Source organism: Conger conger, chromosome 2, assembly GCF_963514075.1.
Source record: "Conger conger chromosome 2, fConCon1.1, whole genome shotgun sequence".
Lineage (NCBI taxonomy): Eukaryota > Metazoa > Chordata > Actinopteri > Anguilliformes > Congridae > Conger > Conger conger.
The window spans coordinates 10,050,054-10,073,437 of NC_083761.1; the positions used below are offsets into that span (position 1 = coordinate 10,050,054).

The 23,384-nt window shown below is 41.9% G+C and overlaps 1 protein-coding gene across 1 annotated transcript in view; it reads left to right on the forward strand.

Annotated features, from left to right (window-relative positions):
• cfap58 (cilia and flagella associated protein 58) overlaps positions 1-23,384 on the forward strand; it is a 64,257-nt gene that overhangs the window by 30,202 nt on the left and 10,671 nt on the right. The window contains exons 14-17 of the mRNA XM_061224532.1: positions 5,941-6,052; positions 6,574-6,678; positions 14,041-14,160; positions 18,386-18,519. Of these exons, the coding sequence (XP_061080516.1) occupies positions 5,941-6,052; positions 6,574-6,678; positions 14,041-14,160; positions 18,386-18,519 (471 nt within the window). The remainder of the gene's footprint in view (positions 1-5,940; positions 6,053-6,573; positions 6,679-14,040; positions 14,161-18,385; positions 18,520-23,384) is intronic.

The window sequence follows — 23,384 nt, forward strand, 5'->3', positions numbered from 1 at the left end:
AAAACAGGTACAAATTAATTATATATTGCCGGCTAGGGGTACAATTGTACAATAGGGTACCGCCCCAGCAACAAGCATTTGTACCTTTTCAGGAACTCTTCGTACCTTTATTTCTGAGAGTGTTTATACTTAAATGTGATTTTCCTGAGAATTTGTGTCTGCTGTGCCCACAAGCACTCAAAAAAAAAACGCAAGGCATTCTGGGGAAATGATGCCGTGGGGAAACAAAATAATGGATCACTGTCCGATTTTTTGTAAAACCCCAGAAAGGTAGGAAAACGTATGAGGCAGGAACTATAAATAATCAGTGTTCTTTATTCTGCAGTTCACACAAGATGTATGCCCAGAGTCCCACGGAGGGGCTGTCCCCTCGAGCATTTATATTATTTATGCCAGCTTCTCACGGCTCATATTTACCTTAAGCATGAGAAAATCATCACTCGTTATGTTTTACTTGTCCCCCAAATAAGGTTAAAAAGGTTTGATGTATCATTTTTTCTGCAAAGCCGTCCAGGCCCTCTCCCATCTAAACCAGTTGGTTATTAATTATAACTATGGATAATGTTTATAATGATCTTTTATGGAGAATAATAATAATAATAATAATAATAATAATAATAAAAAGGCGAAATGGTTTAATGTGTCTAGGACAACCGCACACACACAGATGCACACACACACACACACACACACACACACACACTTCATTGGTTTATGAATAAACTATGAAAATTAGATTGTTGGGAACATTCGCCCTTTAATATGAGTAAGCACCAACATTAACAGATTTATGTAATGTTTTTTGCTTACTGCTGTGGTTTTGTGGTGAAATGTACTCACATTTAAGAGCTACCCTTTTCTCATATAGAACTTGCTAGATTGTGTAGAAAAAAACAGCTTTACTTCTGCTCAAGACAGTGGGTTTACTGTCATGGGCCTTTGTGCTGGACTGTCGGCTGCTTTAGTTTCAGTGATGTATCACACGACAAAGGATGGCCAACTAAGTTTCTCAGGAACTGAGGATGACTAGCTAGTAATTTCATCCAAGAAAAACTAAATGGTGATTTACTTGCTACCGTTGTCAGTGGGGCCATAAAGTTGGAATGCCAAGGTAACCAACTTTTTATTTGTTGAAGAGGTTTCCTTTTTATGGGCCACATTTGTGCTATGGCTCATTTGACCGTAGTATGACTTTATACAGTACGACTCATTCCCAGGAACAATGGTAAAGAATGAATAAAAATGTATGAATTATGTGATTAAAAAGTCCTGTAATACACTGCGGACAGGCGGTGAAAAGGAATATCATTTTATCCAAGGTCCTTGAAAGATTTGTAGTAATTTGTAAGTGAAAATACCAATTTTCCAAAGCTTACTGTCTTTATTTAATGAGTTGTTTTGACTCAGGATATTTTTGAATTCTCTGTAGTCCCTGTTTCAGCCAAGGTCTTAAATCTAAGGAATGATGACACACTTTTGTATTGCATCTAGCTGTTAGAATGCTTATTTCCTTTAAACTGGTAAATTGTAGGAAATTATAAGTGTTTTTATGAGGTTGGTTGGTGCGTGCATGCATGGCTGAAAATAAAATAACCATCATCGTTGATGGCTTGCTTAGATATAACGAGCTGAGGTTTCCACTGAAGTCTGTTTTTGTTGCTGTTTTAAAGCCGTCCGTGGAAAGCCAGGTTTTAAATCAGCACTGTTTTCTGTTTTCCCTGTATCACAGGCATATGCAGTGATACAATAGACCAAGCCCTAATGCAGAAGAAAATCAGGCATGTCTAAAACAGCTGTGGAATTGTGCTGATGCAAATGCACGCATGGCGAAGTATGAAGAGGCAGGGTTTACCCTTGCGAAAGGTTAAAGAAAGGTGTAACTGCACACTGCTTAATCAGGAGGTTTTCACCCTTCCTTTGGAGTTCTGTTACTCGTCCTCAATGACTGAGGAGGGTGCTTATCCACCCTCCCTTTGCCAGGGAGTCCGGTGTGAAGGCAGCCCGGCCAATCGATTGTTCAGTTAATTACCTGGGAGAAAAGAAAACCAGGGCCGGATTTTGATTTGAGGGCCACGTTTGAGCATCCGTGCTTCAGCCGAGAGAGGAGGAAACAAATTGGTGAAATGAATCAGAAGGTCTTGTGATTGGCTGGATTGAAAGCCTGCCGAGTCCTCCATGGCATATGATTGGGCACTGCTGCTTTAGAGTGTGGATGCGTCCTACGCTGTATTAGATCTTCTTTGTCCTCACAGTCAGACCCTATGTAGTGCTGAGGTATTCCTCCTGTATAATTCACACTAGGTTTCACTAGGACACTGTCTCCAGATGCTGCTTTTTCAATTCCCTTTAATCTGTTAAAATATCACTGAGCCATCTGTCTGTGCCAAACCATAGCAGAAAATGATGCTCATTCCACTCACCTTGGTCAAGCGCTTAAAAACCCAGATAAAACTGGCAACCCCAGGTGCAAAGGTCCCATATACTGATCCGCTCTTGCCAAAACTGTTTCGCCAAGCTTCTTTTCGGTCACAAAATAGGTCACAACAATGTTAAACACAGGCCCATAATCTCTACAGGCTACCTTAAATATTTGGTCACTGAATATACTGTAACATAGATTTTATTTGGGAATTATAATGTGATTGGTGAATGGGCCCATGCTAAATTGCCCCATGCTATCTAGTCGTCCCTTCATTTTTTTCCGTGAAGAGTCAACATTTTCACTGCCCTGTCCAAGCTTCCACTGAATGGCTCACGACCGAAAAATGATGTTCGAGCCACACGTTCATTTTTTCCCTTGTATTTTTCTACCCACTAATAGTTCGGCTAGGTGAACCATACAGAATGCACCATATGTTACTCTGAGTAACTGGCTCATTAGGTTCTCAGCCTACTTTCCCGAATGGAAACACTGAACTATTTTCGACAGCCAGATGGATCTTTAGCAATCATCCACTGCATGTATTACTGTGGTCAGAATTAATTTTGCAATTACCATATTACTCCTCTCTCTAATCTGACTGGTTTTATCCGTGCACTACGTGGTTTCAGAAACCACACTCTTGCATAAAGCTTTGTGTTATGGGTCACACCTCACAACTTCATGAATTGGCATTTACTAATGTAGTTAATTAATGATGGACAAATATGTTAATTAAGCATGAAATTAATTTTTCATTAGTTAATGCGTTTGTTAACAACTAATATTTGTGCATGAATATTTACACATTAGCAAATAATAGGACGACATTATAGTTAGTTAAACATTAACAAATACATTTCGTGACTTTATCATTCCAATATGAATTGGCAAGAACTAATGTAATAATAACATTAATGAATTACACAGATACATTAACAGCGCTGTACAGATTAACTTCTCAGTGGTAGTTAGTGAACAACTACATTAGTTCATGCCATTTCATGAAACCTTATTGTAAAATGTGACTGTATTATGGCTGTCATTTGGAGCGGTCTAGTCTGTCCACGGCTTGGGAGAAAGTAGGTTTTAGCATGTCTAACTGTGCCAAAGGACCTTCAAAGGCCTGTTACATTTTATTTCTCCTTGTGTCCCTACATTCACAATTTATTCCAGCCAGCCTTTGTAAGGTTCACTTTAGTCTTCAGTCCATTAAAAATGTACAGATGGAGCGGAAAGAGATTAATATTTAGTCGCCGTGTTTTTAATTGATGCCGTCCCTTTCAGTGGAAAGGTAGCACAAACCAGCTGGAAGGCATGCGTCTTCTTTGATTGTGAGAGATGGAAAATGTTAGGGGCGATTTAAAAAGCGTTAGCATTTGGTCTGCGCGCACACGTGCACGCACAGAATCAATGTAGGTGCATGGAAACGGAGTGGGCTGAACGGGCTGCTGCTGGCGAAGCCCGTCCAGGGTGTTGATTAAACCTTAAGGCAGGGATATCAGCCCTGCCGATGTGAATGAATCAGTCCCAGCCTCCGTCTCTTCCCCTGTCACTGAATTTAAATGCCTGTACTTTTGGGTCTAGAAAGAAAAAACTTGCAAATAACCAAACTTAGGCAGGGGAAAGTTTTCATTATCTTTTTTTTACATGCCATGCAGAATTTGTATATTTAGAAACAGGTGATTTGTTTTTATGTGATGTCTTGTGATCTATATATTTTCGTCAATTTAGTCATTAAATGTCCCTTTCTTAAATGTATCCTAGGTTATCTAATTGTGACCATTTCTTTTCTTCTAAATGTTTCCCCACCATCTTTATTATATTCTACAGTATTTAAGAAAAGGGAAAGAAGTGTTTTTTTTAACAGATGATGAATACATGAATTGCTTGCCAAGCCATCCAGTGGAATGACAGACATTTTGTATTTTCATGACCTCAGTGGAGCCATGGAAAATCGACTCATTTTATGATCTGAATACATGTACGTATGTAGATAGGCTGAATGGCTTGCCTTGCCATCATCTCATGCTTACAATCATTTTTGTTCATATGCATATTAAAGTTATAAATAGGTTGCTGATAGCTGGTACTAATAATGTGGGCAGATGGATGATGGGACTGAAGGACACGTGCATTGCTCTGGGAAATGTGTGAAACTAGTTCAGTGTCTTTATCCGGGCTGCATACTGCTGTATCTTACATTACATTACAGTTATTTAGCTGAGGCTTTTATCCAAAGTCAAGTTGATTAGACTAAGCAAGGGACAATCCCCCCTGGAGCAATGCAGGGTTAAGGGCCTTGCTCAAGGGCCCAACTGCTCTGTGGATTTTATTGTGGCTACACCAGGGCTTGAACCACCAACCTCCTGGATGCCAGTCATGGCAAAACAAAATTTGGAGGTTTGTTAGTTTTGAGAATGTCGGCGTAGCAACAGTGTCAAGCTGCCGTGTAATCAATTTAGAAAATATTTTTCGAAAAACAAATGTGTGTGTGGATGCTCCGGTATATTCCTGGAAGGCCACTGACATCACCGAGTGGAACAATACAGTAATTGTGTTAGGCCGTTGCTCATCTTAAAAGTGTAACAGCAACACCACAAGAAAAACCAGTTGTGTACTTAGGTAATGATCCATGAATTCTCATCATTACTCTTTTGTTGTCGGAGTGGAAATTTGTGTTGCATGAGGCTCCTTTCATTGTTAGATTATACTTGTGTGGTTTTCCAGTTAATTGAGTAGCATATGGTATATTGACGTCGCCTATACATCTTGCGGTGAAAACATTTTAGCTAGGGTAAAAAGGCAAAGGTATTTGCATGCCTGCAATGGGATGTTAGGTTATAAATGGAATTAGCATGGTCATCTGTACTGTAGTAGTGAAAGGAGTCATTACTCCATGGTGTCATGGCAGTTACTTCTGAAATGCTGGTGATGAATGTTTCACAGTCTTTACAGTGTGGCTGGTTACCTTTCAATACATCCATTATTTTCAAAATTTTGAAAAGAGTACAGCATGTGCCAACTCTTTCTTTGACCCTTCAGGAGTTTGTGAATGATGAAGGCTTCGTTGTGTGCTCCATTGTGGCAGTTTTCATGCATTTTGTTATATTTTGTGAGATGTTTCCAAGCTTTTCCGAGAAAGGGTATTAATAAGTTGGCATTAATACCCTTTCTCAGGGTATTAAGCTTTCAAGTTGCTTACTTTAAGACTAAAGCATGGAAAAATGGGTCAAATTGATCCTCTCACCAAAGTACACTCTGCATTAATTGGTCTTATTTGGAACTTTCAAAGGTATTTTTAAACAAAGATAAGGCTTTTTTATTTAACACCGTTAAAACAAATGTAGGAGTCTTGGCATTGTGTCTACTATTCTTGTGAACAAAATAACAACACATATTTTTCATCATACAATGAGCACTAGTCATTTATAATAATGTGGAAATTCATGTGTTGGGGAAATGTCTGAATGTAATATTTGCTGTTTATTTTTCCTCACATTAATTTGATGGTATGACAGGCGTGAGGTTTTTCACATGCAAAAGGAGCTCCTGAGAGAACGGACCAGGTGCCAAGCCTTGGAGGAAGAACTTGAAAATCCAATGAATGTCCATCGATGGAGAAAACTTGAGGTTCTTTTTCTATTTATTTCCACATTTTTACTTCACTTAGCCTCTGCGTTACCCTCATTCACAAGACTGTATGGTATGGAGACAGTCTTGTGCAGAGCAAAACTAATGTACATATTTTTTTCTATTAGTTTATTATTATTAGGAGTAGTAGTATTAGGAAACGTTATTATCCCTCACAGGAAATTTATTTTGTAGCCAAACATGTCAAAATGCATGTTCTCCCTTATCTTACAAGATGAGTTCCATTGAAATTTATTTTTCTTTTCAAGGGGGCCCAGTTCAAGAGAAGCAACAAGCAGTCAGTTTACAACATAGAGCCCCATCCGCTAAATACTTCAGCGTTTATATGGATTTCCATAGTGTTGTTCAGCTACATGGGTCCCCCGGAGGTTATGTTTGTTCCGCTAGAATTGTAGCAAGAGGAGAAAATGGCAACAAATTGCTCTTGAGTTGTATTAGAGGGCTTGTGCTTGGAGCTCTAGCCTTGGGCAGCATTAACACCTATAAATGACTTTTTCCAGGCTTGTGACCCAAGCACCTTTCAACTGATCCAGAAGATTCACTCCTTACAGAAACGTCTGATCACAAAGAGCGAGGAGGTGGTGGAAAAAGAGCTTTTATTGCAGGTAAACACTTCTTCTCTCAGATTAATCTGTCTGATCTCATCGGCTGTTTAGCGGGGCTTTCCCATTGGATCAGCTGTGCTCAATTCAGCGTCGTGTCAGGACAGATCCGGGGGGGAACTGCTTCCCGCTTGCCGGTCCTGCTGCATGTTCATGTGTGGCAGAGTTTTTAATACCAATGAATTATTTATATTATTTGTGCTGCTGCAAAGCAATCAATAATGATACATAATTGTTCAGCGATGCTCAATTCTCGAAATTGAAAGTAAAAATGCATTCGGCGGCCACAGTTCATAACAAGGTGATTTTTCATTTGCTCACTTCCTTGAATATGTCAAAATCGATGGCGTGGGCCTGGGCGGTATGGATTTGTTTATTGTGAGAAATATTCGGCTCACAGACATTCACAGACAGATTGACTAAAGGCATGCATAGAGTACTCTATAGTATTAGTAGTACTGCCAGGATAGTGATGTTAGAGGATCTATATTCGTGGCTTAGGTTCACTAAAGACAGGAAATATTATCTTCATACAGATAGATGAGATTAGCTGTGGCAGATGTTCTGCAGTATGTGTTTGGTGCCTGATAATGCACAGTATTTCTTATGAAAATATGAATTTGCGATGAATTCCGATTAATTTAACAGACAAACAGGTGTCTATTTTTTGTTGAAACAACATCCACACTGAGAGAACATTTAGGATTTTTGGAATGGAAAAGTCTTAAGTGGCACTGTAAGAATACGTCCACTCATTTCAGTTATGGAGTACCAACTACCAACTGGACTACTTTTCACTAGAGTACCAACTTCCATGCTCAAATTCTTTTGAGGAAATCACAAAGACAACAGTAAAGTTTAATAATTATATAAACATCATTCCCACCATCCCTTCCAAATGATTAATGCGCAATAATACTGAAATATCACAATTTCACTATGGTGAATTTGGTGAGAATATTTGTTTTAGCCAGAATACTGATAAATATTCCTTTCAGGTAAAAATGTTTCAAGCAGCCGTGTTGTCTTTCTTTGTCTCATTACAGTGAGTTGTTCTACTGCTCCATTTGTCTTAATGAAAACCAGCACAGAATAATCGTGGCCAACTGCTGGTGTAGTCTTTACGACTGAGAGACATAAACCCCAGCTCCCAGGCCGTGTTTTATCATAGGTGCACGCCAATGCCCTGTAGTAATTTGTGGCTCCTCTCTTTCCTGGCCAATTTGAGCAGCATGGCGGATAATGATAACATGGCCGGGGTAATTACTGGACGCTGGCTCGTCATTCCTCTGCCCGTTTATTGTTGACTGTGGGAGGAAGTTTATTTTGGGCGGGATGGCCAGTTCTCAAGTTTAACATTTGATTGAGAAGAAGCAGATGGCTGGATAATTACTACTCGATGGGTGGCGTCCCACTGCCTTAAAAACATGAACAAAAGAGGCGGGGAAGAGTCTGTGCCATTGGTCCCAGGGTCATATGTGAAAAACCTAATACATGCCTCTTTCACACGCGCCTATCTGATGCATATTGATACATGCACATCATTGAAATATTGTTATCATTCTCCTTCATCATTATATTATAAAATTGTGTATCAGTTACTTGTTGCCCGAAATAAATGGTAAATTGTTGGCATTTACATAGCGCCTTTATCCAAAGTGCTGTACAATCGATGCTTCTTATTCACCCATTCATACACACACACCAACAGTGATGCAAGGCACCAACCAGCTCGTCAGGAGCATTTCGTCAGGGACACTTCGACACACCCAGGGCGGGAAGTCACCACTATTATTAATATTAGCTGTGCCTCGTCACAGTGAATACTGGCTGAGTGCTCCGCCATGAAAAAACGAATCGGTGAGGAAAAAGATCAGAGCATGAAGCTACCGAAAATAACGCTATATAAACATTTTCAAAATGCAACTTGTATCTGATGTTTGTGGATATATAATATTAACTGTATCCCTTTGTCATATACTCAAATAATAACCGGGCCGTCTGGTTGCTGACAATATGTTCTTGATTCAGATTTGTTTTGACAGCGGAGCACGAGAATGACACAAAAGCAATGGTTGTTTTACACGTCTCACGCCCACAGCTGGGGAAGTTTTTGAAAGACAGGCAAGATGTTTCTTTGGAGACAGAGGGAAAACAAAAAAACACTCTTCCAGTCAGATTAAATTAGCCTGTTATTGTTTTGCTCAGAAGTGTATCTACTGTGCACGCTGCGCGTGGCTATGGCTCGCTCCGTACTGACGAGAGTCTGGCAGAGAGCCGGATGTCAATTCAGCCTCCGTAATTCAATCAGTCAAAGTGTTGAGCAGAGGCATGAGAAAATCCTTATTACTGTTTATGAAGCTAAGCTAGGGCAAGATTGCACAGCTGTGCGAGCAACATTTCTACAACGGAGAGCATTACGTTCAGTGGGGTTCATAATGATAGTCCTGATAGAGTTTACTGTTAGAAAGTAAAAATAACTTTCAACTTTTTAGGCTGACTTTATTCATTCATTGTTTGTTTTTGTTTTGGGCACTGATATACACTCAGTGAGCACTTTATTAGGTATTTCTTACACTTATTTTTTTTTACTTATTGGTCGTCTGCTGCTGTAGCCTATCCGCTTGGAGGTTTGATGCGTTGTGTGTTCAGAGATGCTCTTCTGCATACCACTGTTGTAATGTGTGGTTATTTGCCTTTGACCAGTCTGGTGAGCAGCAGTTCTTCAAAAACGCATTCGTAATGAGAGAGGTCAGAGGAGAAGGGCCAGTTTAGTTGCTGTCACATGATTGGCCAATTCAATATTTGCATTAACAAGCTGGTGTACAGGTCTAGTCACTTAGAGTGTATATCCTTGCACTATATGGTAATATTCGTGTAATAAATTAAATTAAATGTATTTTGTACAGCGGTTTTTGCAAAGACACTTTACGAGGCAGAAACCAGGCCCAAACCCCCAAAAAGCCGGCAAGTGAGGTAAAAACCGGAGAAAAACACTGAAATGGTGGCCGGCTTGGTGCAAGGTAAGGGTAGAATGGATGGTAACAGAAATGTAATAAGACGCCTATCACAGCAAATAATCAAATGGTTTAAGCAGCTTACAGACAATGGTCTGAGGTCAGTTTTTAATGTCATCATTCTTGCAAGATATTGGCATACCACGCAGCATATACGGCAGATTTCTATTACCGGATTGCAGCGCTCTCTCCACAGTAGTCTTATTTCTGTACTGAATAGCGTCTGAGCCGAGGTTGTCATTAAAGAGAGCGATTGTCTACCTAAGCTGATGAAGACACTGATTCACCGGCTCTTTGTAAACAAGCGCGTCTCGTTCGGTTAAACGTTCCTGCGCTCCGACGCTACCGCGGCCCGTCATTTCCCTGTGATACATTAAACGTCCCCGCGCCCTGAAGAATAGATGGGTTTGCTGCAAACACAAAATGAAAGTAAAGTGAAATCAGGTAAGGCTAACCTTCAGAGGCTCCTCCGTTTCAATGCCAACTAATTGGCCTGTTATAGCATTTGCATAGAGGCGCACAGCAGTGAGACCTGCGTTTTTGTTTTTTTCATACCCCGCTGGTAAGTGTTTTTTTTTTATCATTATTTTATGAACGAATGCAGCATTTATTAAACGACTGGATGGAGCGGGAAGGGTGGGTCGGGCTGGGGGGAATTATGTTGGCGTATCGGCGATTACGGTAAGGCAGGCTAAGAAAAGCTAGGGCTGTGATATTACTTTTATCAGGAATGTCTGACTTTGGCAGAGGGATAAAAGGGCTTCGCATCCAAATTGCGTCTGACAGGCAGGCCTGCTTCGTTCCTACGAGGGCGCTGTCGTTACTGCTGCGAAACCTGCCGCAGTTCTGGAGGGAAGGAGTCGCGCTCCTGACGTAAGACAATTATACGCGCTAATTTCGATGAATTTGCTTGCTAAGTGCAATCTTTAACTACAGCCACAGCAAATTTAAATGCCTCAGTAATTAGAAATACGTCCTTGGGGACCAGTTTGGTTTAACAGGATCAGGCTACTTTGATGGAACCCGCTGAACTGTCTTTCATTAACAAAAATGTAGAGGGGAAAAAAAGGTCACAAGACTGGGCCTGAGTATAGTAACATGCTTTTATTGGGAAATTGAATGAATTACTTGCTTAGTAAAGCATTAGGATGTGCATCTGATTGCTTACAAGGAGTGCATTTACATGTGCATACAGTATTAGCATCTCTTTTCCATATGGGAAATATGGAATATGGCATTTTTAATTTGACACACTTCTGGATGAACGTGTGGTTTCAGGCACTTTTCTGCGTGTCACTTCGTTACTTCGACTTTTAAAGGGCAAAAGCGTGCATTTCCACAGAATTCTAATGGCACATATTAATTTGCTGTTTATGATCCCTGTAACCAAGGAAACTACAGGGCTCCACAGTCATACTTCATCACAGAGGCCATTTTAAGAGCTTTCATGCACATCCCTTTTGTGCGACTTCAAGGTATTCGCGACGTGGCCTGTTAATATATGACCGGCAAATGTGAAATGCAGTAATTGTTTGTTCACTTGCGCTGATGTCAGAGCAATTTTAGTCCATGCTCGGTTTTTCAGTAAACATGGAAAATTGACGAGGTTGTTTAAAAATAGGGTTTTCTGTTCAGGGAAAGATTTGGATTCAAATAGACTGCTCATCATGCGCTCTGTGTGACAGATAGCACAAAAAAGAGGCTTATGGGATGCATACTAAAATTACATTAGACAAACTTAGCACATGCAGCTGTTGTTGATATATCCATATATACTAGGCCTGTAGATGGTGCTGCCACACCAGGTCAGATTGATATAGTGAGTACATATTGATGTGTGATGTACAGTAATGTGTCCATCGCTGCTGATCTTCTGATGAGCCCAAGCTGGTCACAATACTGTCCTTTCTCTTCGACCCGCCTTTGAATTCGCCAAGCATTCACTACAGAGCCTCACGCAGGTACCAAAGTTTCTCAACTGAAAAGTGTTTCGGTATTTCCGCATCGCGCCGTAAATTGGGATGTGTTTGAATGAGACCATCTCGAAATGCAGTTGATCCTGGGATGTGGCACTCACAGGAAATACAGAATGTCTGCGGTTTGACAGTAGCCTTTTCAGCACTTTCTTATTAGGACTGCCAAGAATAACTCTACAGAGAATATTGTTCTTGTCTTGGCTGTCAGGAATATAATTTTAGAGTAAAAGAGATCGGGTGCTCTATAGCATCATTCAGCAAGGCTGTGGTAAACTGTTGCTGAATGGGGGAATATTTCCTGTGCTCAGAACAAAAGGTGTTTTCCTCTATTTGCAGTAAAATATTTTCAGTGTATTTATTTATTAGGCTGTTTTTGGTCTCTTTCCAAAAATATTTTTTACCTCCAGATGCATTTTGCTCCAGCATTCAAACTATTTACTATGTCTGGAAAAAAAAGTAGACCGAGGTTAGTTGAAATGCTGTTCAGCTTGTATTCCTTTGATTATATGTGTGATTTTGTAGGCTATACGTATGTTATACAACCACATCCACACACACACACACACACACACACACACACATACACAGTGTACAAACCAGATATTAATTTATCACTGAAAGAATGAAAACACTATATTTTAAAGCCGTTTAAATCTCTCAGAGATTTTCACATCGGAATTGAAAGATTGTATGTAGTTGAAAATGAATCACCAGGTATTTTTTTTACAGATAATCATGCCTTATGTATTCATGGTGGCTGTGGCTTATCGGTGTAATCTTTTCTCATCTTCCCTTTTATCAATTTGTGGAATCTGCATAATAAGCTGCATTTTATCCTCAATTACTGTCTATGTTAGAAGGTCATTGTGTCCTTCCAACAGCATTTGCACCAAATTACACAGAACGGTACCAAAAAATCTGTCATTGGGCACATGTTACATATGAAATATGTGTAAAATGAGATTATGAGATTTGGCTCTTTGCAATTATTCAGTTCCATGCATATTTTTATGGGCGACAGATGAAATTCTGAGATGTGAAAAGGGTTCTTGAGATAGTACATGACTTTTGATACAGTACCGTTTGAATAAGCATTTTTATGTGTGCCTGGCAGGAAGATGATATTGAATCCTCTGTTAGTTTTTACGTGCACATTTAGATTGGCTTGAATTTGTACTTAGATTTGTGTTCTGTATTTACCTCTCCTGCTTCTCTGTTTGTATGGAGTTTATTTCAGTGGTTCTCAGAGTAGTGAACAAAATCAGGGCGGCGTGTAGAAATGGAACTCACACTTTACAATGAGGTTCATGAATTGACATTAACTAATGTAGTTAACATGAATGAACAATGGACATATACATTAATTAAGCATGTTAATTAATGCATTTGTTAATGACTAACATATGTGTTACATGATATTTATACATTAGCAAACCATTGGATCAACTTATGATTAGTTAACCATTAACGAATAAACAAACTTTTTCCATTCCAGTATGAATTGGCATTAACTAATGTAGTTGTTAACATGATAATGATGTACAAACACATGATGCAGATTAACTTTTCAGTAGTAGTTAGTTTACAACTACATTCGTTCATGCCAATTGATGGAACCCTATTGTGAAGTGTCACCGAAATGGGTTTTTGCAGCAGAAACATAAATTTGTTCCCACAGCCTTTCTGTTTATACATCTCCATTTAGAGTTGGTAGGGGACAAAATGTTTCAGGTAAGCGGATGTCAGAATGACTCCAGCCCCAAAATGGCTTTAAGCTGTTGCCATTCTCTGTAGAGTAGTTTACCTCCCATTGAACCTGTAGGCTACTGCCTTATACCTCAGACACCCCTCTGTCATAAATAACGTCATGCGCTCTTCCAGTGTTGTTTTTGTACAGCGTAATGCACTGAAGGGGGTAGTACCCCAGGGTAAGCCCTTTTGAGCGAGTCGTATTCGCGGATTTCACACCAGCGGAGACCCCGAAACTCACTCCAAGGTTTCTAAAGCTTATTGGAAATTGAATTAGTTTCTGAATGGTCGCTCACACATATAGCTGTCATATTATTCATGTAATGCTTTTGCGCCATAGATGGGTGCGGGGTGCGGGCTAGAAGCAGGGCTTTTACAGCCTGTGACAGATTCACGATCACTGGCCCCACTCCCCAATTAACGGTACTCCATCACATGTCAGCGTCTTTTGCTTTTAAGCCGCGCGTCCCACGTTAAGCTGCGGACCGCCTCTCTCACCAGCTCACACAGGCCCACAGTCTTCCCCGTGTTTCCGTGCACCTCGCGCTATTCCGTGACATATTCTCTCACAGGGCCACACGTACGCCGCAAGGAACCCGGTGTAAATCTTGCTCTTTCCGCAGGAGAAGGAGAGGCTCTACGTCGAGCTGAAGCGCATCCTGGCACGTCAGCCGGGGCCGGAGGTTGCCGAGCAACTTCAGATCTACCAGCACACACTGAGGGAGAAGACAAAACAGCTCAAGGTCCTCCACGGCGTCCATCTTGTCTGCTCCTGTCTTTACTTCACTCGCCCCGAGTCGCTGGAGAAACGGCGCCGGAGGCAGCGCGGCGCGGAGTGCTTGTTTTCTCCAGCCCTCATCCCTAAGCGCTGCCCTGCCCAGCCTTTTATCGGCGCATAAATCATTACTCGGTTGTAACCGTTGAATTGGTTCACTTAAATGAATAATTAGTCCTCCTGCCTAATTAAGAGCCTCAACAGGAATGAAATACGGCAAAGTCGCTGACATTTGGGGTTCCTGATGTAACCCCAGCAGTGAATTTTGTTCAGTACCAACTGCTAATTCATGTAATTTAAAAGAAAATGGAGAAAAAACTGTGAAGCAGAGTGGTTTGCTTGCCCTAAGTAACCTTGGCATGTCCTGGATGTTGAATGTTCTTCATATTTCAGATAGGCTGGGGGACTCGTACAGTATAAATACCTTAGTATGCAGAATCTGTTATTCCTCTGCAGTCTACAGCACATAACTTTATTTGCATGTGACAAGTAACAATTACCAATGCCCAGAGGTAAAGCCATTCCAGGCTTAATTTACTGATAATTTATTGCCAGGCTTAATTAGACGTATACCCTAGGCACCATTGGCTAGGTTTAGCTAAACATACTCACTGCTGAAGAAAACTAATAGTAACATGTAATATGTATAATCTGAAGCAAAAATAGGCACTGCGTGACTGCAGCATATCTCTAGGAGTTGGATCTAAAATGCAAGAATACTGCTTTCCTGACTTTAATGAGGAGTTTAAGAAAGAATAAAAATGAAAGCCGTCCTGACCACATGTCAGCTGGTATTTTAAGCATCATGTGTGTGTTTTTGTTCAGTCAGGTATTTGGGATATTGATTAAATATTAGATTAGATGAATTGGATTGTATTGATCGTTCATGGCTGACTGTTGCTAAAGCAGTGACAGAGCCGTCAGTGTGCCGGGACTTTGGCCGTGTGCCAGTTCCTGTTGTTTACGCCTCTTATTTCCCCCCGTTAACCAAAGCCAGTTCATTAATGGCAGGCCAGGACCTCGCTGACCTCATCGAGATCAAGAGGCGTGGCCGCGGTCCACCTCAGTGCTCTCCTTTTACTCTCCCAGCTTGACTGGCACACACAGCTCGTTCACCAGCAGCATATACAGTGTTCACCAGCAGCACACACAGTAGTGTTCACCAGCAGCACACACAGTAGTGTTCACCAGTAGCACACACAGCTCGTTCACCAGCAGCATATAGTGTTCACCAGCAGCACACACAGCTTGTTCACCAGCAGCATATAGTGTTCACCAGCAGCACATACAGTAGTGTTCACCAGCAGCACACACAGTAGTGTTCACCAGCAGCACACACAGTAGTGTTCACCAGCAGCACACACAGTAGTGTTCACCAGCAGCACACACAGTAGTGTTCACCAGCAGCACACACAGCTCGTTCACCAGCAGCATATAGTGTTCACCAGCAGCACACACAGCTCGTTCACCAGCAGCATATAGTGTTCACCAGCAGCACACACAGCTCGTTCACCAGCAGCATATAGTGTTCACCAGCAGCACACACAGTAGTGTTCACCAGCAGCACACACAGCTCGTTCACCAGCAGCATATACAGTGTTCACCAGCAGCAGACACCATAGTGTTCACCAGCAGCACACACAGTAGTGTTCACCAGCAGCACACACAGTAGTGTTCACCAGCAGCACATACAGTAATGTTCACCAGCAGCACACACAGTAGTGTTCACCAGCAGCACACACAGTAGTGTTCACCAGCAGCACACACAGTAGTGTTCACCAGCAGCACACACAGCTCGTTCACCAGCAGCATATAGTGTTCACCAGCAGCACACACCGTAGTGTTCACCAGCAGCACACACAGTAGTGTTCACCAGCAGCACACACAATAGTGTTCACTAGCAGCACACACAGTAGTGTTCACCAGCAGCACATAGTGTTCACCAGCAGCACACACAATAGTGTTCACTAGCAGCACACACAGTAGTGTTCACCAGCAGCACATAGTGTTCACCAGCAGCACACACAGTAGTGTTCATCAGTAGCACACACAGCTAGTTGATGAGCAGCACACAGTAGTTTGGCTGTGTGCTGCTCCTCAGCATGCCCTGTTAGTCCCGCGTCACCAGCGATGCGCCAGGTCCTATTTACCATGCGTGTCCTGGCTGAGTGGAGGCGCGCACCATTGCGTGTGACAGGCCAATCGATGGGGCGGGGTCCTAACATGGCGGTCTGGCCGGTCTCATTGCTACAGAGCGTGAAGTGACTTATTGCAACACCAGATTGCACGGGTGTGTCAGTGCTGAAGCCCCGGCCCCTGATTGGCTGCCTCTCATATTGGCATTTGGGAAATTTGTTAGTTGATGAACAGAAATCTACCCTTAATTCTGAGAGTGCCGGTCCCTCACACCAAGCCCAGTCCTGCACTTTCCTGCAGCAGGAGTGCGGGGACAGTTGTGTCACAGAGCCCCTACACGCCAGGCTGCGGGCTCACTTAGCATGGGGGGGAGGAGAGGATGACGTGCGGCTCTGAGCCCAGCCAACACCCACACACTCGGTCAGGCTCCACGAGAGCAACGACATGAGAGTAGCCCCACGGAGACGACATCTGCACCGCTACTGATGTACAGCTTGTGTGGCCACACGTGCTACCAGCCTGGGACTTTCACAGATAGACCCCCTATTCTGTCGGCACTGTCGACAATATGACATTCAGCGCGATGAAGTTACCAAGTCATGTCCAATATCCTCCAATGCAGTGCGGTGTCTTTGTGCCTTCTGCAAGAGATTTTGACATTTTCCCCCAAAAAATTTTTTTGATTTGTTGCAGGAACAAGTGAGAGGTTTCCTTTGTTGCTCAGAATAGTGTATTTATAAGTCCCGTTTAATATGTACTGTGCTCTCATGTGCACACACATTCTGCTTTAACATGATTTATTCTCTATTTTAAATAATTGTGTTTGATTCATTTAAGGCTATATCTGACCACTTAATATTGCATTACCACTGATACTAGTAATGAAGTATTCACTGGATAGAAATGGCATAATTGCTAGATTGTACATACTAATGTCTTCGATTTCACTTGATGCCCAGAATATATTTATTTAGCTTGCTTTATATGTACTCTGCAGCATCTGTGCATATGAATTACGCTTTTACAATATTTATTTTCAATGAAATCAAACGTAATGTTGCAGGATGCATATTACATGAATATTAATAATGCATTACAGGAATCAGTGGTTTGCATTTTGAAGATGCATACAATTCAGATAACGTGTGGAGGTGTAGTCTGAAATGCTCATAGCTGTTCAGAGTTAGATCCCATCTTAAGAGTCTGTCTTGATTTAAATGGTGAAAGAGCTGGATCAGCGGTGTGTATGTTGTGGATGGACAAGCGTAAAATAAATAGGCTTTAATGGTGAGGAGGGAATTAGCCCAAATAGTACTGCGGCTCACCAAGCACTTTTCGACACCTTGGATCCAGGGCTCCACTGAGCAGTTCTCCTCTGTCGCTCCCAGAATTAGACTCACACTTCCTCAGGAATTACTGCGGCAGATTGGAGTTATTGCTCTCCCTTTCCTGCTGTGTGGCTAAGCAAATGGACCACAAATCCAGGGAATTACAATCAATAGGCAAGGAAACCAAGGCACGCAGTAAAATGTTCAGTGTTAAGTTAACTATGAGAGTACATATGCTTCCAAGTGGACTCATAGGATATAACTCATATATTCGAGTTGAATTAACACTGTATATTTTACTGTGCATATATGACAATATAGAGCTAATCCTCCAAAGCTATCAATTTAGTATTTTAATGGAAAACACCTAGAAGTTCATTTAAATTTCATGTTTTATGGACTTGTTTCCAATTAGGTTTTGTTGTGACGTTCAGGCGTTTCTCTAATTCTCTTATTTATAGCCACAGTCTCTGGCCACTGAGTGCATTAGGAGACTGTGGCTATAAAGATGCTTGTCACTGGCTATTAGGACACCTCATTATTAGTGTATTTGTGTAAGTCAAATCTGAAGAACGTGATTAAATATACATTATAGAATTGAAATGATTGACTGGAGACAGACAATGAACAGTGATAAATACTGTAGTGAGTAAGATTCGCTTTTTATGGCTAATTGATTGTTCTTTTTTGTTTTTTGTTGTTTTTTTTTCCGCCCGTTTGTGTTCCCAGGCGTTGTCGTCGGAGCTGAACATGTGCGAGTCTCAAACGCAGGAGTACAAATACCAGACGGAGAGATTGGATCACGAGCTGCAAAATGTCAAGAAGAAGTACCTTGCTCAGAAGCGCAAAGAGCACCATTCCAGGTAAGATTGCTGTGAGGGAAACTGAATCGCGGCCCTTTCAAGGCTCTGACATTGCTTGACTGAGGCTCGCCGACGCTTCAAAGACCCGGGTTTGCGTGCGTTACAGCTGGGGCTGACCTTCGGTATCTCCGATGACCAGACGCCTACGAGAGCTTTTGGCATCTCCGAAACGATTCCTCAAATATACATTTCCGAAGGATGAAACGCGCAACTTGTGAAGACTAAAATCAGCCGGCTGGAAAATTGGAGACCTGTCGCTGAGTGCCCCAGCTTTGAGCGTCATCCAATGTCATCTTTGTGCAGAACATGATATGCTAAGGAATGGCTGACAGCCGGGCGAGGGTCTTCAGAAACGTCCTTCTTATAGAATACTTTACCTGTTAGTCTTAACGCTCCTCCTTGGATTTCTGTCCAATCCGGTCATTACATTACATTACATTACATTAGTGGCATTTGGCGGACGCTCTCATCCAGAGCGACGTACAGTTGATTAGACTAAGCAGGAGACGATCCTCCCCTGGAGCAATGCAGGGTTAAGGGCCTTGTTCAAGGGCCAAATGGCTGTGCGGATCTTATTGTGACTAGACCGGGATTGAACCACCGACCTTGCGGGTCCCAGTCATTTTACCTTAACCACTACGCTACAGGCCTCCCTGGTCATCATCAGTAAAAACAAAATACATCTGACTATAGATTATTAAGTATACAGTATGCGGCATAATGTATAAACAATTTGGTGGGACAGGATTTAATAATATAATGTCTTAATTTTCTTAAAATATTGCTTATATTTAGGTCTGCAATCCTATTTTAGGTAGGAATATACGCAAGTTAACAAACTACCGCCTTTCCTCCATACATTCTGTCTGTGAACCTTTTAGATGGAAAAAAATATTGCAAGAAAAATCAATTCAACAGATATTGGGGGCAGAGGTGGCTATATTAATGTTCATTATCCACCTCCACCTCCCACCCCCCACCCCCCCACCCACCCACCTACACACATACACACACACACACACACACACATCCCACACACGCATACATGCCCACACCCACGTATAATACATACAGATAAATGCACCCACTAGGCACCGCACCATTTATCATAACAACAAAGGGCTATAGCAACAAAAACAGCTTCCGTCCTCGGACAAGCCACAGATATGTGGGAACAGCCTTTTATCTGAGATTAAAGTTTAGCAAGCTAGCTATTATCAAGGAAAGAATTATGGAAAAAAAAAATGTCTCCTCTTTCTTCCCTGTCTAAACTGGAAACCAGTGAGCTAGTATCAATTTCTATGAAGATTACAATGCAGTCATTTTAGAGACAATTTCCATTAAGAGTCTCTTTGCTAAATATATTTTTCATTTTTACATAAAGCAATTTGACTAATGTAAAAATAGACAACAAGACATGATTTTGTTTTTCTCTCGAGTTACTACAGCAACAGTGAGAAGTAGCGATGAACTTTGATCTTTTGTTTTTGACAGCATAACATACATTTGTGTGTGTGTGTGTGTGTGTGTGTATGTGCGCATTTCAATGTATGTGTGCGTGTGGGCGTGTGTGCGTGCATTTCGATGCTTCTGTTTGTGTGTGGGTGTGTGTATGTATGTGCGTGCATTTTGATGCATCTGTGCGTGTGTGTGGGCGTGTGCATGTGTGTTTTGCGTGCATTTGGATATATGTGTGCGTGTGTGGGCGTGTGTATGTGTGTTTTGCGTGCATTTGGATATATGTGTGTGTGTGTGTGGGTGTGTGTATGTGTGTTTTGCGTGCATTTGGATATATGTGTGCGTGTGTGTGGGCGTGTGTTTGTGTGTTTTGCGTGCATTTGGATATATGTTTGTGTGTGTATGTATGTGCGTGCATTTCGATGCATCTGTGCGTGTGTGTGGACGTGTGCATGTGTGTTTTGCGTGCATTTGGATATATGTGTGCGTGTGTGGGCGTGTGTATGTGTGTTTTGCGTGCATTTGCATATGTGTGTGCGTGTGTATGGGCATGTGTATATGTGTGTGTGTGTATGTGCGTGCATTTGGATATATATGTGTGCATGTGTGGGCGTGTGTATGTGTGCATGTGTGGGTGTGTGTGGGCGTGTGTATGTGTGTTTTGCGTGCATTTGGATATATGTGTGCGTGTGTATGGGCGTGTGTATGTGTGTGTGTGTGTGTGTGCGTGGATTTGGATATATGTGTGCGTATGTGTGGGCGTGTGTATGTGTGTTTTGCGTGCATTTGGATGTATGTGTGCATGTGTGGCCGTGTGTATGTGTGTTTTGCGTGCATTTGGATATATGTGTGCATGTGTGGCCGTGTGTATGTGTGTTTTGCGTGCATTTGGATGTATGTGTGCATGTGTGGCCGTGTGTATGTGTGTTTTGCGTGCATTTGGATATATGTGTGCATGTGTGGCCGTGTGTATGTGTGTTTTGCGTGCATTTGGATGTATGTGTGCATGTATATACATTAATTTCTTCAATGTTCAGGACTGAGGCATAAAGGTGACAAAAGCCCAATGCGTCTCTCTGTATATAATATCATATACTACTGTTTATTCACTGAGAGATGATAATCGGCAGCATTACAGACATCAAATATTTCTGGGAAAGTTTTAAAATACCAAACCAATATGCCGCTGGCTAGGAAAGTTAGTTTCCGTTATTGATTTCCTCATCCATACTGCAGTCTGTATAGAGCTAAGACATACTGAAGAAACTTACGGTGTCATACATTCAGATGATAGTTATCCTTAACCTTAACCTTAACCGACAAATACCTACCTTGAGATTCAATCAACATCTGTTCTTAACTAACAATTAACCTTAGTCCCTGGAGAAAAGAAAGTGCTGAAGTGTTTTCCATTTTTTTGACATAATATAAGTGTCTTGGATGACGTGTTGCAGTGAAAGTATTTCCCAATTAATGTGTCATTTTAATGAATGTCTCTTGTGTTCAGAGAAATACTGTGTAGAGCTCAGGGAAGTCCTTGTTTGAGGATGCAGGGTCTCAGGAGGTTCAAATCAATTATTATTTTCTTCTTGATGTAGTTTGACAAGTTCAGCCATGACTAAAACAAGCTCACCATAACGAGTTTGTGAAGAAAAGCTGTAATTAATGTCCACCCTGAAAGCAAAATTATGGGCAAATGTTGTTTGAAAACAGGTCAAATGTTTGTTTTTTCTTCCCATCGCTGAAGCTGCCGATGAACATGCATATTAGCACTTAAGCGTGAGTCCAAATGAAGGAGGAATGCTGATTGGGTTCAGAGCTGAGCGGTGTGAGCTCAGTGCATTCACAGGAAGTTCAGTGCCCACCTTTGAAAATGGCCACAGATTGAGCGGCTGCATGGAGACTGTTTCTGCCATCTGCTGACCTAATGTGTTTCTTCCCCTTCCTGTAGTTGGGTGAGAACTCCCTGGGTGTTTTCACCGGGCCTGTTTCAGGCACCGGGGCAGACGGGGCTGTCTGTGGGTGTGTGACTGCGCTGGGTTTCTCAGCCCGGGGAAGGAGTGCATTTTCTCAGGAAAACAAAACACTTGAAACAGAAACCCAAAAGTACCAGCTCAAAGATGCAATTCATGAGAGTAGGTCTTGATAATGAGAACAGCACGCGCACTTTAAAAAGCGTGTCACAGGCTATGTTGGATAATTTCACTCCACAGTAACTTATGCTGCCAGCCCCCCACCGCCCAAAAATAAATAAATAAAGTATATAAAAATGAAATAAATACATATCAAAATCTTGAGATGATTCTTTGTTAATATGGCTATTGAACAGAAACGACCAGTCAACAAGTCTTTTAAAAAAGAGCCGAAGGCGAAATATTGATGTGAGCAAAGATCCCTGAATTGGACATAATTTCCTGAAACACTGGCATGATTTTCATTATTTTTCAGTGAATGGGCAGAGTGGAGAAGCAGCCCGCCCTGAGCCGGGGTGAAATACTGCTGTCTGTGCTGCTTTTATGCTTCTCATTAGCATATGTTAGTTGCAAGCCACACTTTCTACATTCTTAATCACCAGGCAGAAAATCTTTGAGGTCTTAAAGCAGCAATTACAGTAAAGTCAATCGATAATGGCAGGTTTTAGACGAGGCTAAATGACTTTAATGAATTTTAAAAGGTGGCATAAATAATGCAGGGCCCGGATGGATAATTATCACTGACCGTCCAGTGTTTAAAATGGCTGGCCGGTGAGATCTGCCTTCCTATGGCACGACTAAGGTGCGGTGCCTTACGCATACTGCACCGGGATGTATGAAGTGTTTTAATTGTTGCCTTGACAACAACAAGAACAGACAGGTGGGATTTCTGTAACCATGGCCATAGGAGTGTCTGGATGTGTGAATTAAGACATGCCTAAAGAAGCAGCCTCCCCATCCTCCTCTTCTCTTTCCTCGTCTTTTTCAGTGATTCGCAGCGCGAGAGCTGATTCCTATTGTGTCCTCATCGCCTTTTTCCCCCCGCTTGATGTGCTCACAGAGCATGGAGCTCATCTCATCAGAAAAACAACATTTTCTCTCCCTGCCTCCCTGTTCACCTCCATTGATTCCTTGGAAAAGCTGCTGGAGGTGGCCAAGTAGAACTTAATGTCACCCCGACAGACGCGCCTTATTCCATCTAATTTAAGATGCGTTTTAAAAGGATATTTCATTTCGCGGAGGACGCACCTCCGCCGTCCGCGCCTGAGAAGCGCGTATGATACGGAAGCTGTCGGACAAAACAATGTGCGCGTAAAAGATGGACAAAGCCATCAGTTCCCGGTGTGGACGTGTAGAAGGGAACGGGTACATATCTATTTACAGCAATAGTCCCTTCTGTTTTTCTACGTGATCTGGGTCTGTCTGGAAATGCGC